This window comes from Phaethon aethereus (assembly GCF_964289735.1).
Source record: "Phaethon aethereus genome assembly, chromosome: 7".
NCBI classification, from domain to species: Eukaryota; Metazoa; Chordata; class Aves; order Phaethontiformes; family Phaethontidae; genus Phaethon; species Phaethon aethereus.
Genome location: NC_138583.1, coordinates 26,196,801 through 26,215,185, shown reverse-complemented (window position 1 = coordinate 26,215,185; position 18,385 = coordinate 26,196,801). Strand labels below are relative to the sequence as shown.

Below are 18,385 nucleotides of genomic sequence, written 5' to 3'. Positions count from 1 at the left end.
TGTTTCCCTACATGGGACTCATTTTGTGGTTACCTTGCCCAAAGTTACCGATCTCATGAGCTCTTGGCCCTGGAGAGTCGCTCCCTTGGCAGAGCACCGAGCTCATCTCTGTTCTGTCCTGCACCTCTCTCCAGAGTGTTCCTGCGGTGTTTGGGTCCGCAGCTGAGGCTTGCTGGCACCGAGCAGGGCATGGGGCAGTGATGCATCCTTCCCGCTGACCCGATGCGGCCTGCCAACGAGCCAGTTCAATTTGGAGTAGCTGTGTGAGAGCAGAAACATGGGATCCCCCACTGAGCCCCCTGAGCATCCCTGTTTCTGGCTATAAACCCCCTTCCAAGGAGGAGTCTTTAGAGAGCGGGGCCGAGATGATCCATAAGCCGCGGCCGTCCCCCGCCCTCTCCCCGAGAGGAATTGCTCTCACACAAATGAAATGTGTGTAATTAATGGGCAGGGGGCTGGACAGGTCTGAGATGAAAGCGTTTCCTGGACTTGTCCTTCATTTGCATGGTATCAGAAGCTGTTCAGAAGGTGTGACTTTTCCCACAGAGAGCCCTCAGCTCGGTGGCACAATAAAGCCAGGACTTCTTACCCAGAATTAATTAAAGGAGGGGGATGGGGATGGCAGGGAGATGTTTGAAAGCTGAGCCTGACGCAATAAACAAACACCCCAGTCCTTCTTCCCAAGCTGGGGCATGCCCGAGGGGGCCCGGGTGAGCCCCGACCCTACCACAGCATCGCGCTGCCCACCCGGCTCGGTGGGCACCCTTCCCCGAGCAGACCTCATGGCACAGTTGTCGTGGGTTGGCCCTGCCACGAAGCCCAGCAGTGTTTGTAAAGTGAGAGCAGGGGTGGGAGTGGAGGCGGCACGTGCCAAGACGTTTGGGGGCTCGGTGGATCCATCCCTGGTGCAGCCCCTGCTCCGACAGCACAGACCCCTTTTCTTGCCACTTCGATGTATTCCTGCCCATCTGCCGTTTCTCTGCCATGACCGCATGTAACCTGAAAACAGCTCTTCTCCCTGTCTGGCATTGCCCTGGTGTGTTCAGCCCACATTTACTCCTTACCCCACGTTGGCTGGCTGGACCAGCCCGGCTTCCCGGTCCCAGGAGGCAGACTCTCCCGAATGTCACTCATCTCCAGCCTTGTCGCTGTGTCCAGTCGGCGTCGTGCGGCCAAGTCCGTGCAGGCGGGGACGTGCGTGCGTCGCTGCTGGCAGCTCAGGACGGAGCAGCCACCCCTTCGCCAGCAGCCAGGGAGTACGGCTGCCCTCCCGCTGCAGCTGCCAGTGGCAGCGAGGGGGCCGCAGGGTGACACCGGGAGCGGTGGCACTAGGGACAGGCACGTCCAGTAGTCACACGTGACTGTATTGTAGTCACAAGATGACTTCACTTTGGGTTTCTGCCCAAAACACCCGCACTAACAGCATGAGTTGATGGAAGCGAACATCCACCTCCAAAGCCTCCCGTCCCCACGGTTCTCCTGGGTCCAGCCCCAGCTCAGTGTCCCGCAGTCCCCAGGGCCTTTGGGTGGCTGTGATTCTCAACTGTCCACAGTTGATGATGGAAGAGGAGGGAAAAGTCCCAGATTCCTGATCTGGTGATCGACCCTGCACATTTGACCAGCAGCCAGGGTTTCCGCATCCCTGGAGGAACAGCAAGTACCACCAGGGATTGTCTCCTTCTCCCTGCATGGGTGGTGGGAGCTACCAGCCCCAGATGTCCACGTGCTCAGGACCCTACAGGACCCAGGTCACCGGGAAGAGCGCAAGCTGCTCCAGCCATGCCAGGGACTAAGCGGTATCAGTGCAGAGACAGTGTATGAGGAGCCATTAATTCCCTTACTCATTAACTAACTAGTAGTGGGCTCTTTAATCTTCCAAGCAAAGGCAAAACTACATTTGCTGGCTAGAAGCTGAAGCTGGACAAATTCGAGCAGTAAACAGAGCCCCGAGTTGTAGCGCTCCGAGGCAGCACAGCCACCAGAAAGCCCGTTAACGGAAAGGCGCTAATTAACCACGGACCAACTGAGCTGGGAAAGCAGGGGATCCCTTCCCGGGGGCCAGGCCTGGGTGCCTTTTGCAAGGGCAGGCCGTGGCAGAGCAGAGGGCAGGAGCTGGGGATGGTGTGCGGCACAGAGCTGTGCCAGGACACGGGGCTGTCCTTCCCCCGCTCCACCCCCCAGGGCGCTGGGTGCCCCCCGCTCCAGCCCTCGCCTGCACCCCGGGGTGGCAGGTATGGGGGAACAGCCTTACTTGGAGGCTGGGCACCCACATGCCCTTCCCTGCCACCGCTGTCCCTGGGGGACAGATAACAAGGGAGGGGACGTCTGCGGACCCGCATGGAGCCAGTCCTGCCCCTCTGCTACCCTCACCTGGAGCAGCAACCCCACACCAATTCACCCAGGTTCACAAAGCCATTAAGAAAAGCAATTAGACAAATTAATGAAAGGCGAGCACCGGTTAAGGGCTATCGGACACCATCTCTGCCTGGGGAAAGGCCAGGAGCCATTCACTTTTAGTTCCTGGAGTCTGGAGACCACAACAGGGCTGTCGACTCCGGGCTTCTGCAGTCCTTGGGTCCCTCCTGGGACAGCCAGGCAAGTGCCGTCTGCCTTTAGCAGCGCTGTCCTCCGGCCCAAGCGTCCCCCGCGACCTCCGTCACGCAGCGACGATGCTCAGACATAGAGCATGGCCGCGCGCTCCGTCCCCAGGCTCCCCTCCTTGAAATTAGTGATATATATCGTCAGCTCAGCCCAGCCTGTGGCATCAGCCGGGGGATGGCTCGTCCTCGCACCCTGCGGAGAAGCAGCACCCTGAGCACTAAGCGATGCCGCAGGCACCGTCTGAGGGTGGCAGCTCCAGCGGGGACCCTCGCCTTGCGAGGCTGCTCCTTTTCTGCAATTATTATTTTTTTAAAAAAAACACATCTAACGATTTTATTCTTGCATCCTTCCATATCTCTGAGACCACTCCACATCCAAAGCCCCCATCGGCCGCTCTGGGCAAGACCCAGCACCTCGGTAGGGCTGTGTGTCCACCAAAGGAGCGGACCCAACCACTTGTTTTGCACGGACACCAAGCTCATCTATACCAGAGGGGAGCAGATACCAGCCTTCTCTCTTGGAAAGCCTCATCCCACGCTTAAAACCTGCGGTCAAGGCTCTGCTGCACTATGCCTGCAATGGCCCTGTCCCCACAGGGCAAGGAAGTGGCATCTGCCCACTAAACCTGGAATTTGCTGCAAGGAAAAATCGTGATTTCCACAAGATCTCAGGGCATCCGCCCTCTTCTCACCTCTGCTCCCTCGGGAAGGGGCTCACACCAAGCGGCCCCCTCAGCCCCATCCTGCGCCTCACGTTCCTCCTTCACCCCTCTCCAACCTGCCTCTCCAGCCCCAGCCCCTCCCTGGAAAGCATCAGGCTCAGTTAGACTAATACAAATTTTTAATGCACATATTTAATAAATATTTAAATCATTTCATATTCAATTTGTACACAACCAAAACAAAACAAAAATCCTCAAGGAAACAGAAAAAAAAAACCAAAACCCCAAACACTCAAAAAAGATTGGATGAAAAGTCACCCCTGGTTCTGGCTCCTATCCAGTGTCTTTGTTTGCCCTCCCCGTGAAGAATAATTGCTTTAACCCTTTGGAGAGAGTCGCAGTCCCAGGGCAGCATGTGCAGAGCGGGGCTGGCTGGGGATGTTCACTCAAGAGATTTAATGTTTCCTTTGGGTTTTATTTGTGGGTCTGTTTGTTGGGTTTTATTTTTTTAAATAGAAAATTGGGCTTCTGTCAACAGAGAAATTTTGAAAGAAAATCTCTCCTTTCCTAGGATGACAAGGATTCTCCTGTATTTCTCAAAGAGCAAACCTGGAAGAGACCGTTGACAATGCAAGTCCCAACCACAAACTGAATATTACGACAAAACCAGCCCAAAATGGCTCCACAGTAATTTGTAAACTTTTTTAATTTTACGGACGAAAACTTCCATCTGATAAAAAAAAAAAAAAATAAACAGATATCAATTTTTGGTGAGAAGTTCACATTTTCCACATGACAAAAAAACAAAACCCAAATTAAAAAACCAGTTACCAGCCTGCTCCACAGCAGCCATCACCCACTGCCTCACCTTAGTAGTTTAAAACAAAAGAAATGCCAAAGATGCTCTTGTGAGTAAGAGGTACCAAGCCAGTTCAGGACTTTCTCTGAGGTGTTCATCACCCCTGTCCCCTCCTGAGAAAAAAAAAGTTGGGAGTTGAGAAGCCAGCAGCGTTTTCAGAAGGACGCAAGCGGCTTCCAGCAGCCCCTTGCTCGGCCGAAGAAGTAGGCGCACCCGAGGAAGCAAAGCATCCAGCGGTCCTCACCCCGGGGGTCGCAGCCAGCCCCCACAGGCAGTGCCCACACATCACCCAGGCTCCAAATCCCACCCGGGAGGCCTCCAACCACCTCTGAAATAAATCCCTTCCCCTTAATTGTTTTGCGACCTCTCCGTCTTCTCCGGTAAGCGTCAGTTCAGTTCATTTAAGTAGCACATCGCTCCCAGATTTGGATTTCCATTTTTTGTTTTTGCTTGTTTGTTTTAAACGGTGATTTTTTTTTTCCTCCTTTCCCCCTAGAGCTACAAAAAAAAAAAAAATTACAAAATAAAACGCAACCCCAAAAACAGACTAGAACATTTCTAAGCGAAGGGCTCTTCTCCCTTCACCAGTCTTTGAACGTTTCTTTTAAAGTTGGAGTACAAAAATAGAGCCTCTCTTCTTTTTTTCCTCTTTTTCTTTTTTGTAAAAACCAAACCAGCCCCCCAAAATTGTCAACAACTAGAGCATTTTTTTTTTTTATCTTCCTCCCTCCCTTTTTTTTTTTTTTTTTTGTTTAATACCCATATGGGAAAGTCTCTACATATAGTCCACCAAGCTCAGAGACGAATCCTCCGGGAGAGGTGCAGGCAAGGGCGGGCAGCAGCGGGCAAGTCAAGGGCCCGCCCTGGCGTTGGAGTTTCTAGTCCTTTTACTTCTCCGGTTGAAGGGGTAGTTGAGGAACTCAAAGCGTCTGTGGGGCTCGGTGGTCTGGTGGCCCTTGGGAAGCCTCTTCATGAAATGCACCTCCCGCTGGTGCTGCCGGGTCTTGGAGCCCTTGCGCGGGCGGCCCTTGCGGGTGAAGGCCATGTACCAGCCCTCGTACTTGGCGTTCTGCAGCGCCGTGTAGTTGTTCTCCAGGACGATCTCGGTGAAGACGCAGTCCTTGCCTTTGCCGTTGCTCTGGAGAGGGGACAGAGGGGGGATTCCAGCAACGGCCGCTCGGGTGGAGGCTTCTTCTCGCCACCCCAAGCCCCGGCCGGCGGCACAGGCAGGCGCTGCTCCTTGCGGCTCACGTCCCCGGTGCGACGCCAGCACTGGGCTGCGGGCCCCAGCGTGGCTTGTCCCAGCCTTCACTTCCACTGCACCCCCAAGGGGGTTTTTGCCCGCTCCCACCCTGCCTCCACCTGTGCCAGGGGCTTGGTTCCCCCGGCAGCATGACCGCAAGCAAACTCTCCATCCACCTCACCCTATCCCCCCGGGGGTATTTAATAAAGGAGGGGCATCACGGGGCAGGAGAGGTGACGTGTGGTCTGTGGGGACGATGCCCACAGATGCAGCCGGAGGCTGAGCTCCTCCCCATTACGGGCAGCGGTGGGACCGGGTGGGGAGCCGCAGCGGCCAGCCCCAGGGAAGGAGCTGCCGTGAAAAATCCGCCCAGACAATCACTGCCCCAGCGGGATTTTGCACATCCAGCCCCCTCCGCGCCCAGGGAGGGTGCATCGAGGCTCGGAGGGAGCGTGACTAACTGGTGCGCAGTAGGGCCTGGCCTTGGGGCCAGCCCCAACGGAGCATCTTAACATTCCTGGCACTTGTACCATGTAATCGGGGAGAATAGCCCAGCAATCTGCCTATTTGTTTGGGGAGATACAAGGAATGCGCCCCACACGGCACCCACCCCCTCACTTGCATGCCCCCTTGCCTCCTGCCACCCGGGCTGCAGGATGGTTCGTCCCCCTGCCCTCCAAAGGGGTGCACTGGCTGAGCCCCCGGGACCCCCATCCCGCCTCCCCATCCCCACGGATGGGCTCCGTATTGGGTAAGAGCTCCTCTCCCAGCAAGACGCACAGCACCCATAGCACATCTCTGTCCCTCCCATGGCCTTGATCCCAGCACCCTACCTTGCCGATCAGCTTCCCCTTCTTGTTCATGCAGATGTAGAAGCCTGTGGCTGCGCCCTTGATGCGCACGCGGCTCCCGAAGGTGTCCGTCTCCACGATGAGCTTGGCTGGAGAGAGCAGCAGGAGGAAAGAGAGAGGGAGGTCAGAGAGCTCCAGGATGCGGCAGGCACAGGGATGGAGACCCCAGCAATGCCCGATGCTGGGCATGGAAGCAACTGGGCCAGAGAGCGCCGTAAAATCAGGGCACGAGGTTAAGAGCCATCCTTGGCCCCCCCTACCCTGCCACTGTGTCCCTGCATAACCTTGGTCATGTCCCTTTGCCACCCTGAGCCATGCTGGAAGGGGAGTAGCTCTGCCTTGCCCAGCTCCACGGGGCTCAGCGGTTCAGGTGCTGCAGGGATGTCCCAGAAGGGAGGCAGGGCAGCGGGCAGGGCAGCGGGCAGGGCACGCACTGGCTGGTGGAGAACAAGCCAGATACCCTGCAAATCAAGGCACACCTGAGCAAGCCTGCAGGAAGGAAGCAGGCAGGAAGCAGGCAGGCACCCTCTGGAAGTGCACAGTGTGCTGCCAGCTGTCCCCAGCCCAGGGGACACACTCCATGTCTCTCTGCCGGGCCAGGGCTGCAGGAGGAGCAGTGACTTTGCAGCTGGCAGGGGAGGCGTGAAGGGTACAGCCATCCTTTTAATGCCTTTCACCTTTGCACGAGTCGAGAGGGCGTATTGATTTGGTCTCAGTTTTTTAATGGAGGCATCGATCGACTTCCGAAGGAGCTATGCAAATCACCGGGTCGATGGGCTGCCTATAAATAGACCTGTCACCTTCCCTCCCTGCCTCCGCCCTGGGAACCCGAGCCCCAAAGCCCATCCATCCCCAGGGAAAGGGGAGGATGGGGACAGGACATCCTTCTCCCCGGCCCTGCAGCTGCTGTCCCCAGAGCCAGCTCCCCTCCCCGGGGCAAGCCCCGACAGGGATGGTGGCTACCTGTTTGCACCTCAAAAGGGCTGTGCTACGCCAAACACCCAAGATTTCCCCACGGCACTGAAAAGCCAGCCAGGACTGTCCCATCTCACCACCACCACCACCTCCTGCCCAGCATCAGCCCCTAGTGCCATAACCGCAGTTTGGCCACGTAATTAGAGCGCAGCCCACACAGCTTCCAAGTCTGTAGCCTTATTATGGGAATAAGTCCACTGATGCCTTATTTCTCCTCCTTGATCTCTGCCCAAGGGCCGCTTGGCTCCTCAGGACTGTGGTCCGCCCTGTCTTGCACATCGCTACCCAAGGATGCTCAGCCACCAGCCAGCCCCAGCGAGGGCAGCAACGTGGCTCTGGAGCAGGTGGCTTTGCAGGAGGATGCTTTGAACGGCAGAAGGAGGCTGTGGGCACATGCACAAGCTAAAGTGAGCTTAAATCACACTCTGGGCTAGAGCAAACTGCTGCCTCTCTGTCTCTGTGATGCCCTGATCCCGCATCCCTCCCATCACAGGCGCTGCTGAGGTCAAGTGCACGGAAGGTGGGGACAGCGAGCGGGCAGTGCTGGCAGTAGCTGTGTTGAGCAATGGAAAGGGCATCCCAAAATTTGCTGAGGCCAACTGATTTGGTGCTGCCGGGCAAGACAGGCTCTATGCTCATGCAGGCATCCCCTCCCCACACTCCCTCCTGCCAGCGTCACCCTGCAGCATCTCTCGTCCCCGAACTGCCCTGCGCCCGCAGCCCACCACCCCCAGCCAGGCACAGACTGGACTCAGAACCGAGAAATTTGGGAAGAGGCAACTCCAGGATGTGCCGCCCCGGCACCAATGCCCAGAGCCTGGCACACACCCATCATCCCCAAAACCAGCCACGGGAGATGCGGTGTTCTGCAAACGAAGCGCTGAGACAGTGACCCCCTATTTATCTATATTGGGGAAAGCGGGGGGGGGAATTGATCTCAGAGGCAGTAAAAGGTTTGAGGAGAATTGATTTTTCTCTCCGAGAGATAGAAAGAGCGGGGAGGGAGGGACGGAGGAGGGAGGGAGCGGGGGAGGCCTCTGCCCCAGTGAGCACAAAACCCCGCTTTAAAGATGCACATCGTTTCTCTTTTGGCCTTTTTTCCCCCCCCCGTGATTTACAGCCACCGGCCGGGTTCACCGCCCCGCAGGAGCCTGGCCAGCAACACGGCTCCGGCCCCGTCAGCCGCGGGTGAAGGCAACCCGTCCCCGGGGACCCGCACCCCCAGACCCGTACAGGTGACCCACGAATCCCGCAAACCCCCGCCCCAGCCAGCAGAATATCGCGGGCGCAGATGAACGCGGCAAGTCGGCAGGGAGCTGCGCCGGCGTCCCCGGCCGCCCGTGGGGCTTAGTCCAGGCTGCAGCCGCCGGTGGTTTGCTTGGTGGCCGACATGGCCCAGGAGGGACGAGCCTGGCTGCACCGGCTACCCGCCTTCCCTTAGAATTAAAAAAAGCCAATCAAATATTGACAATTAAGACAGATAAGTGAAAACGCCGGACTCGATGTTAAGTCGGCTGTAAAAACGTCAGCGTTGGGGAAAGGGGTCATCTGCAAAAATAAATCAACCCCTTTTACACGCCCACCCCCGAAAATGAGATAAAAAAAAAGCAGAAGGGCGGGCTTGGGGAGGGGGGCTCTCTGCTGCAAAAGTGAATTTCTGAAAAACATTTTGGGGGAGTCCTTTCTTCCCCCCTCCCCTTGGGGGGGGGGGGCGGGAGCTTAACATTTTCAACTCTATTCTTTCACTTAAATGACAGATTTATCCCAGTAAAATTATGTTTCATGCTCAAACTTTGAAGGGAAAGTGGCTACGTAAATGCTGAAAAAATGCAGCGAGACACACTTGATCCCCCAACTGGACTGCGAAGAGGAGAAAGTATTCAGGAAATGTTAAAAAAGGTGAAAGTAAGAAGCGTTTTAATAGTTCTTCCAGACATGGGGGCCTCCCTAGAGATTCATATAGAACAATCCTGAACCTCTATTTTAACATTTACAGACTTGCAACTCTTAAAACTTTACATCTGAAAAACTGCTTGTTCTCTTTCTGGTTTAGATCAGTCTTCATTTTCCTCCTTAGCTCTTCAAATGCTTAACCTTCTTTTATTATGTTTTAATAGAGTTTTTCAAGCCACCACCAGTCCCCTCCTTCTGGCCTTATTTAAACCTGGTCGTTATTTAAATATGCACTAACTGCCTTTTAAAATCCAGGCATTATAGGACTAAAACAAGATGGGATTTTTTTGCTTGGGAAATTAGCTAATGCCCTTTCAAGCCAGAGCTGTTCTAGGGTGGGAATCATTAATTTGGAAGATTAATGCTGGATGTATGGAATACCGTATAGATGGAATCTGTGCTGCGCTTGAACTGCTGAAGTCCAGCGTGAAATTTTCAGCCAAAGCAAAAGGAAGAAGGAGGAAAAAAAAACCGAAACAGAAGGGGAAGGAAGAAAAGTGTTTCTACTAATCTCCCCAAGCAAGAAAGGGAAATTGCAGCTAATACCGAAGAAAAACAGTTGTGATTCCTATGTACAGCGTGCACGAATACAGGCATTTCCCTGATCCGGGTGCAGGATCAGGCCTCCGGCCGCTGGCCCCACAGCGGTGCCGGGGCTCGCTGGCCCCGCTGACCCCTGCGCGGCGTTTGACCGCCCCAACGTGTCATTAGCGCGCGGGATCAAAGTATTTGGGCTTCGGGTGTCTCCAGCAGAGGGATCGGTCCCCTCTGCCCCAGCGGGTGGAGGTTTTGGGGAGGGGGTGCCAGGGCCGGGGTGATGGCAGAGGGGCCGCGGCGTAGCGCAGGCTCTCGCAGTCCCCCCTGCTTTGTCTCTGGAGATGCCGCAGCATCTTCGCCCGTGGCCAGCTGCCTCGCTGGCCCCTGCTCGGGATCTGGTTTGAGAAGGGAGGGATGGGAGGTACCTCAGGAAAATGCCACTTCAGACAGTTCTAGTTTAGGGAGGGTTTCTAAAGCAGCCGCTACCCCTTTCCCCTCTCCGCTTTTTTCTTTTTTTTTTTTAGCTTTCTATTTCTTTTCCAAAAGGAAGTCCCAGAGACACCCAGCCCTGCAAAGAGCTGGGCTGAAGGGACGGATGCTGCTCACCACGCTGCAGCCCCGAGCCCTCCGAGTCAGGTGCAAACCAGGAACGGGAAAGAAAGGAGCAGAGCCCATCCCACAAGCGCCGATCCCCTCCCGCAGCACGGGGAACCTGCCCTCACCTCGAATCACACAGCCGCCGATCGCCGACCCCTATGTTCTCCCTTTACAAGACCCCGCAAGCCGAACGATTTTAATGATTTCTGGCTAACAAACAGGACGGAAATCATCAATCGCCACACTGGGCTGCAAACACTTCCCCGGCTTCCCCCCCATCATGTGTCCTTACCGTGCACATCCCCATCCTCTGCCATCGCATTGATTTTCTTGTTGTCCAAGATCTGCACATGTTTCCCGCTGGTCCGGCTGTACAGCTGGTAGGTACGGACGAGCCGCCGGCTGAGCTGATCCGTCACCAGGCTCTGCTCCCTCACATGCTGTGTAAAATTAGGTGGGGACTGAACAGTTACCTTTAGGAAATTAAAAAATATACGACACACCATTATAATCTCTACTCCTCAGAGGGGCAAATGGGCTGAGCCGAGATCACCGGCTTCCAGCCGGGCTTTACGGGGAGGCACGGAGCCGGGGCCACGGTGGTACCTCCTGTGCCACCAAAGTCTCCCCGGGAGAAGGAGCATTAAGCCCCAGGACACAGCGACCAGAGCCCTTCGCAGAGCCGTGTCCGCTCCAGACATGCCCTAAGCAGAGAGGTGCAGGTGACTCGGGAGCGTGACGGGGCTCGATGACCCCAGAGGCCTCCCCGGGATTCGGCGGGTCCCGGCTGGCACAGGGGTACCTGAGATGGGCATCAAGGCTGGGCACTGGAGGGCGTCGGGGGGGGGGGCGGAGTGCAGGATGGCACTGGGTTGTCCCCCCCACGAGGGACTGATACTTTCTCCCCACACCTCTCCCAGGAGCATACCGCTGCTCCGGCTGCCCCGGCCACGTACCCCAGCTGCTGCCCCATCAGTTTCAACAGCTGGCTTTCTTCTGGGTCCCAGGCTCCTCACTTGCTCCCAAACGCCCCACTTACTGAGCTCTTTAAATACAAAGTCCCCAGAGAAGGTAGAGCTACGGGGTGCAAGCATTGTAAGAAAAACGTGCCCCAGCCTGGGTCTTTAGTGGCATAAAACCCCAAGGATACTAACGCGCTACCTGTGCAAACATCCCTGCCCCGCAGCCGGCTGTTTGGTGCCGGCAGCAGGGCTGTCCTCAGCCCCGGCACACCGAACGCATCGGCCCCGGAGCCGCAGCTGAGCCTGTCCCCTCCAGACCCGACGCTGCTGCTCCTGGGCTTTAACTGATTTTCATGAGCAGCCAAACCTGCTCCCCCCCTCAGCCCAGGCTCCCAAGCTTGCACAGAAGTCTTCCCCCCCCCCCCACCCCGCCACCATCTCAAATCCCTCTTTTAAGTCTGGAAAGTTTCGCTGCTCCCTGACATTTATAAAGATGTATTCTGAGCAAATGTTAGGAGATAGCTCCTTTCAACATCAGAAGGCTGGGACTACCCCCCGCCACCCCCACGTCAAATGGGAAGATTTCCTCCCGTCTTCAACAACAACAACAACAGAAAAACCCAATAAAAGCAGAAGCCGCCGCTCTCCCAACACTGGCTTTATAGAGATATCTCCCCTTGACAATGTCATCTCTCTCCCTCCGCTTCTGCCTCTGTGTGTGTGTTTCCTATAGACGGGTTTTGGATAATGCAGCAGGATTCTCTCCCCAGCTCTGATGAGGGTACCATGTGGAGGAGAGGTCATTAGCCATGCTGCTATTTGGTCTCCATCTCATAGTCTAAAATATTACAGCTATGTTTTTATACAACTGCACACTCCCAGCACTTAGCTCCCTTCGCTTTTCGGCTGGAAACTCGATTTTTTAGTATTTTTTTTCCCTCAAGCTTCCAAGGGAAAAAAAAAATAGTAGCTTAAAGGGCATTTTAAACAAAGCTTCTGCACCTGTGATCTCAGGGGAAGGGGGGCTTCACCCCGGTTTGAAGGCACCGCTCCCAGCGACGCGTGCCTGCTGGCATGTGGGTGTTGCACAAGCTCTGCCCGGGCTGTTTAATCTATTCGTGACACTTCTGTCCCTGGCAATACAAACCAGCGATGCTAAAGTCGGACAATTTTAAGCTGAATCAAAACCTGCGCTTTTTAGTAAGGGTGGTTTTTTGCGGGGGGTGGAGTGGTGTCTTCTTAATTCCGCTTTACTTTTTGGATGAAGCGGTGTAGGAAAAAAAAAAGAAAAAAAACCCAAAACGGTCAAGAGGAACGGGGGTATCCACGGTGCCACTGCAGGGAGCGGGGGCTAAAGCTGCTTAAAAATAACTCTGCGCAATTCCTTGAAACCCCGGGTACTCCCTACCTTATTTTGCGTCCCGGGGGGGTCTAGCCCCTCGTCCTCGGCTTGTTACAACCGGGCGACTTTTGTCTCCTGGGTTTTAAACTGTTCCTCCTCCCTCTCTCCCGAGCCCGGGGCGCTCGGCGGCGGCGGCGGGGCACCCCCCCCAACCTCGAGGGGCAAACAAAGCCGCGGGCCAAGCGGGCACTTACCTGGGCTTGCAGGCAGAGGACGAACAAGTGCATGAACCTGGGAGGGGGGAGAGAAAGCGGGAGAGAGGTGTGAACCGGGGCGGGGGGGGCTGCGGGCCGGGGGCGGGAGGGCCGGGGCCGCCGGTACTCACACGTAGCTGAAGAGCGAGGAGCAGGGGTCCATCGCGACACCGGTGCGGGGCCGGGACCCGGGGCCCGGTGGCGGCGGGGAGCGCCCGGGGGGCGGCGCGGTGCTGCCTCGGCTCCTCGGCTCCTCTCGCCCTGCCGGCGCGTCCTCGCCGCGAGGAAAGGAGGGCACAAGCGGCTACAGAGGGGAAAGGCCCCCGCCGGCCCGCCCGCCCGCCCAGCCCCCGGGGCGCACGGCCGGCGGCCCCCCGCCGCGGGGTACCCCCCGCCCCGCTCCGCAGCCCCGCAGCCCCGACGGCGGGGGCGGGCGCGGCCGGGGGGGGCGGGCGGGCGGCCGCCGCCGCAGGGGAAGCCCGGTCGGTACCGCCGCCCCCCGCTCCCCTCCCCGGCGGTACCTGCCGAGGCGGAGGGGGCGGCAGGCCAGGTGTCGCCGGGCTCGGGGGCTAGCGCTAAGTGCCGGGCTCCGCGGCCAGCCGCCGGCGGGACGCCCTCCCTGCCCCGTGCCTCAGTTTCCCCATCTGTAAAACGGGGTTTAAGGGCTGGGAGGGAGGGAAGAAGGGAGGGAGCGTCGGGCCGCGGTTCCCCCGCTGGGGGCTCGCCGCTCCGCGGGCGCGTTGTGGATTGGGGCCGGGCGGGCCCCCCCGGGACGTGCCAGACATTAACAGGATTACCGGGGGGATGAGGACGGGGGTCCGGAGTTTCGGGAGGGAGCGAGGCTGAGCAAACACCGCAGCCGGGGCGGGGAACGGGCAGCGGGACATCCCCCCCCCCCCCGCGCCGAGCATCCCCGCCGGGCGCTTACCTGGCGGGGCGGGCGGGCGCCCTCAGGGCCGGCGGTGCGGGGCCATGGGGCCGGGCGGCGGCGACGGGACGGGGCTCAGCCCCGCAGCCCGGGCAGGGCCGCCGAGGGCTGCATTGTTCCGGCGAGCCCCGGCGCTCCCGGCCCCGCCACCTGTTGCGCACCGGGGCGGGGGCTGCGGCGGGGCTGCGGCGGGCGGCCCCCGGGGCCGGTACCTGGCCGGGGCCGGCGCCGCCTGCTCGGCGCTGAGTGACAGCTGCTAATTTGCCGGCCGTGCCCCGCTGCCGGTCCCCGCGCTCCCCGCGCCCTCCTTTATCTTATCAGAGCCCATAATTACAATTGCTATTTTGTTTCCTCGAATCAGCAATCAGCGCTATCCGCCACCGCTGGAGAGGCAGCTCCTGTCAGCCGGCCTCTGAGTGACAGAACAGCGGGCCGCACCGCCGCACGCAGCCCTCGCACGCCTGTGCAGCCCCCTGCGCACACACATGCACGCACGCAGCCCTCACGCACGCCTGTGCGGGCCCTCCGCCCAGGCCCTTTCAGGCACGCACGGCTTGCACATGCATACGGCCTTTCCCCTGCGGCCTCCTCCTTCCCGCTCACACACGCAACCCTGTACGCACACACTACGCGATCCCCAGCACAGAGACACACGCTCCTCTTTGCTCACCCCTACCCCAAAATAACCCCCACCGCCACCTCGCGCACACGGGCACATGCCAGCTGCGGTTGCGGGACGTTTCTCGCTCCCGCATGCACACTGACATCCTGCTCGCGCATTTTCCCCCTTGCTCAGGCACCCAGCAACCCTGGACACATGTGGCCCCACACCTCTCCCCACCGTACACTCAGTGTTCCACCCCAGCGTCTCCGGGGGTGGATCTCCCAGGGATGCCCTGGTCTTTCCCAGCATCGTCCAGCTGCAGGCGAGCGGGGGCACTGCCCCGTCCCTGGGCTGGCCTCACAGGGCTCGAGGAGAAAATCATCCTCTGTGTTGGTATCGTCAGACATCACGCAGCCCAGGGTGGGCAACGGCCTTGTTCCGTCTGAAATTTCCCACAAAATCAGCTCCTTGTGCGTTTTCCTTCCCTTTTTCTTGGTGCAAAAAGGGAGGAAGGAAGTTTCTGAGGGGTTTTTCTACATGTAGAAAGAAGTTTTGGGCCAAACCTGCGTTTAACTGGAAGACTTTAGGAGCACCACAGGAGTGGGCAGGATGGGTACTGAAGGTGCTCAGCTGAAGCAAGAGAGGGTTTCCACGGGCAGCACATGCTCATGCACTTATGTCCACCTCTCTGGGTTGCCTAAGGAAAACCAAACAAAGCCAGAGCAGGCAGCATTAGATATTCCCGATGCTCTAAATTCAGACAATTCTCGCTCTTTTACATACAAAAAATTAAAACGATTTAGGCACTCTTTCCCAGATGCTGCTCTTGCTCATCAGCAGCCACCCCCGCTTTACCTCCGGCGGGTGCGGGGTCGGGCCATGCGTTATCCTGCACACCACATGCCGTGTTCAACAGCACCGTGTCCAGGACAGCCCAGGCCGCCTTAAACCGGGAGATTTATGGTGTGCCGTACGGGGTCAGAGGCAGCGGCGAGCCGGCAGCCCCGTGTGCCCCCTGCCCTCGGCAAACAGGCTCAAGTGCCAGTCATGGCTGTAAAATCAGGCCGGTGCGGGATCACCCAGGGGTGGCCACACTTCGCCTGACAGCGGAAGACAGATGATGCTCCTGCCATCCTCGGGCCCACAGCCAAAGCCTCCACAGCCCCCGTCCTACCCCACCTTTGGTCAGGGGAGCAACAGGAGCGGGTTGGGGACAGCGGCTGGGGACAGGCAGCATCTCGGCTGCCGGGCTCGTCCCACCTCTGCTGCTACCTCGGCTCGTGGCCACGATCTGCTCCTTGCAGGGAAGTCAGGTGCCTGCACAGCGGTATTTTCCTCCTTCCCTCGGTGCTTCCCAGCCCACCACAGGGTCACCCATATTTGCATCAAGAATGACCCCTACAATTTGTTTTTCAAGTAAAAAACAAACCTTTTTGGAAAGCCTCTCTCCTGTGCAAGGCAGCAGAAGGGAAAGCAGCCTGCCTCTCAGCTCCTTCACAGGCCATCTGAGATAAGCCCCCTGGTCCATGGGGTGAGGGTCCCCTCCATCCCCAGGCACTGAGGCTGCCTCTCCTGGGGAGCAGAGAAACCCCAGCCCAGTGCTCCTGAGACCAGCTGGGCCTCAGGCCAAGCTTCTACGGAGCTGGTGGAAGAAATCCCCTCCCTGCAGAAAGGCTTGGGGACCTGCTGTGTCCCCAGCAGTCCGGGCAGCTGTCAGGCTGTGATCCCTGGAGGCTACCAGTATGGTCTCATCAGGTCCTGTCCTGGTGCCCCATTGCCCTGACCTGAAGAACTGGGACCATGTTTAGGCTGAGCGTGTTTCCCTCAGAGAATGGCTCATGTATTTTATGTTCTTCAGGGATGTTAAATGCTGCAGATGAAGCATCAAACACCGGAGATGTGAGTGGCAAGCCCTCACCTCTTTTCTCATAAAGCTGAGGGTGCTCAGGTGCAGCCAAAGGGCTGCAACACTGAGAAGCAGGAGCTGAGAGAGGAACCAGGACACAGGGAGGGCTGACCCAGCCTGACAGGGGCCCGGGCTTGCTCCCAGACCCCCCCCACCTTCACCTCCCCTTTGCACCCCACATAGAGCCTCCTGGCAGCTGGGAGCTATGCGGGCAGCTCCTGGAGCAGCCTAGACTGCAGTCTGGCAGTCAGCAGACCCGGAGAGGATTTGAGGAGGGAGGGGGCAGCAGGCGAGGGACTGTGAGACCCTGGGAGGGCTCTGCCTGTGCCACTGTACAGCAGACTGCAGAGAGCGCAGGGGCTGCTGTGGGGGTCTTGCCCCATTCCCCCTGTGACCCTCAGCACTGCCCCCCCACCCCATCCCCCAGGCCACCCCAGCACCGTCCCTGCTCTCTCCCAGGATGTCCCTTCACACGCCTGCAGGACACAGCCAGGTCCCAGCTCCAGCTTCCAGCCTGCTTCTTCTAGGGCATCACCCCTGCAGCCAAAGCCAGCAAGGGGTAGCTGTTACCAGCTCCTCCCTGAGCATCAGCCTAAAACCTCCCCACTAGCATCACTTACTTCAGAAAGGCAGAGTCAAGAAAAGCCACACCGACCATGGCTTTAGGGGCAACCAGTCCAAACTGGGGTGAGTGGAGACCAGGGCTCCCAGCAAACTGGGAGTTCGCATCACAAGAGGAGGCTGGGAGAATCTGGGGTGAGGTGTAGCCAGCAAAACACCCACAGGAGGTTTGGCTTGAACATCTCTTTACCAGGGGAAACTATCAGGTGGAGAAGCAACCAGGATATTGCTGTCACTCGCAGAGAATGGCCAACAGGCACAGCTCCCTGCTCCCGCCAAGCCAGGGACATAGACGGGACCACAGCGCTAATCCCGGCTGATGGAGGAGAGCAGGACCTGCAACGGCACACTGCAACACTGAGCCGGCCCGAGGGCGAGGAGACCTCCTCTCTGCAGCCACAGAGGGCTTGCAGAGTCTGCAGCACAGTTGCCTTTGAAAACGGACAGACAGTGTAGGCAGTGGGGTGGCTGCTCTGGGGTGAGGGCTAGCCAAAGGCTGGGGCACACAAGGACGAGGACAGCGGAGCATGGGCAGCACTGCCCTGCACCCCGGCATCTCCTTCCCCTCCAACACCGTATGATGAAGAGCCAAAACGCATGAAAACCAGGATCCTGTAACACTTTACAGCCATATCTGGAGAGTGCTTGGCCATAAATCATCTTGTGCCACCCCAGAATAAACATATGGAGGCTTCCCAGCAGAGCCAGAAGGGTGCTAGCCCGCTCCACCCTCACCCTTCCCAGCCCCAGCCCGTGGCCCAGCGCGCCCAGCCCTGCCCGCTGATCCTTCACAAAGGGACCGCAGCATTAATGGGGCGTTTCGGAGGCAACAGCAGCTCCTCCATGGCTGAGCAGCACGGAGCAGCCTGGGGCGATCCCACCACTCGCCATTAACCTGCCCCCCCCCCCAAAGGGAAGGAACTTGGCCGAACCCCACCGGGATGTGTTACATGGGAATGACCTTGTCTTCGCTACCCACAGCACCAAGGCAGCCCCAGGGCAAACGAGGAGCGGGGAGGGGACACACAGCCCGCTCACAATTAATTCTCCTCTCTATTCAATTACTAGCAGTGGGGTTGTGGCATGTTTCATGGGTGGTGGGAACGGCAGGCCAGGAGACTACCCCTGTGTTCTGGTCACAGCCCCCTGGAGCTGTGCCCACCCCTGCGCAGGACCAGCCTGGGTGACATGGCCCCGTTAGGTCCCTCTTCAGCAGTCTGCTCTCACAGCTTCATTTCAGGGAACCGGGCTCCCTACTCTGCCCTTTGGAGACCGTTTCATCACCTCCTGTCCCTCCTGCCCAGCAGCTTTCTGGAAACATGGCCTTTGCTTCCATAATTTCAGGTTGTGCTCCTGGAAGTGCTGGTGTCAATATTGGTTCCATCATCCTCCGGCGGCCATGTGCTGACTCCCAGGCAGCAATGCTCCCGCGGATCAGAGGAGTCGAAGCTAGGCTCTGCTTTCCGTCCAGGCTGGGTGATTTGGAGGAGA

The 18,385-nt window shown here is 58.1% G+C and overlaps 1 protein-coding gene across 1 annotated transcript; it reads right to left on the bottom strand.

Moving 5' to 3' along the window:
• Positions 1-3,124: 3,124 nt before the first annotated feature.
• FGF8 (fibroblast growth factor 8) lies at positions 3,125-12,998 on the bottom strand (the record flags this gene model as incomplete). The annotated part of the gene is made up of 5 exons (XM_082002604.1): positions 3,125-5,259; positions 6,198-6,304; positions 10,570-10,750; positions 12,836-12,872; positions 12,967-12,998. 5 exons carry the CDS (start codon positions 12,996-12,998, stop codon positions 4,972-4,974), a joined length of 645 nt encoding a protein of 214 aa, XP_081858730.1. The 3' UTR covers positions 3,125-4,971.
• Positions 12,999-18,385: the final 5,387 nt, after the last annotated feature.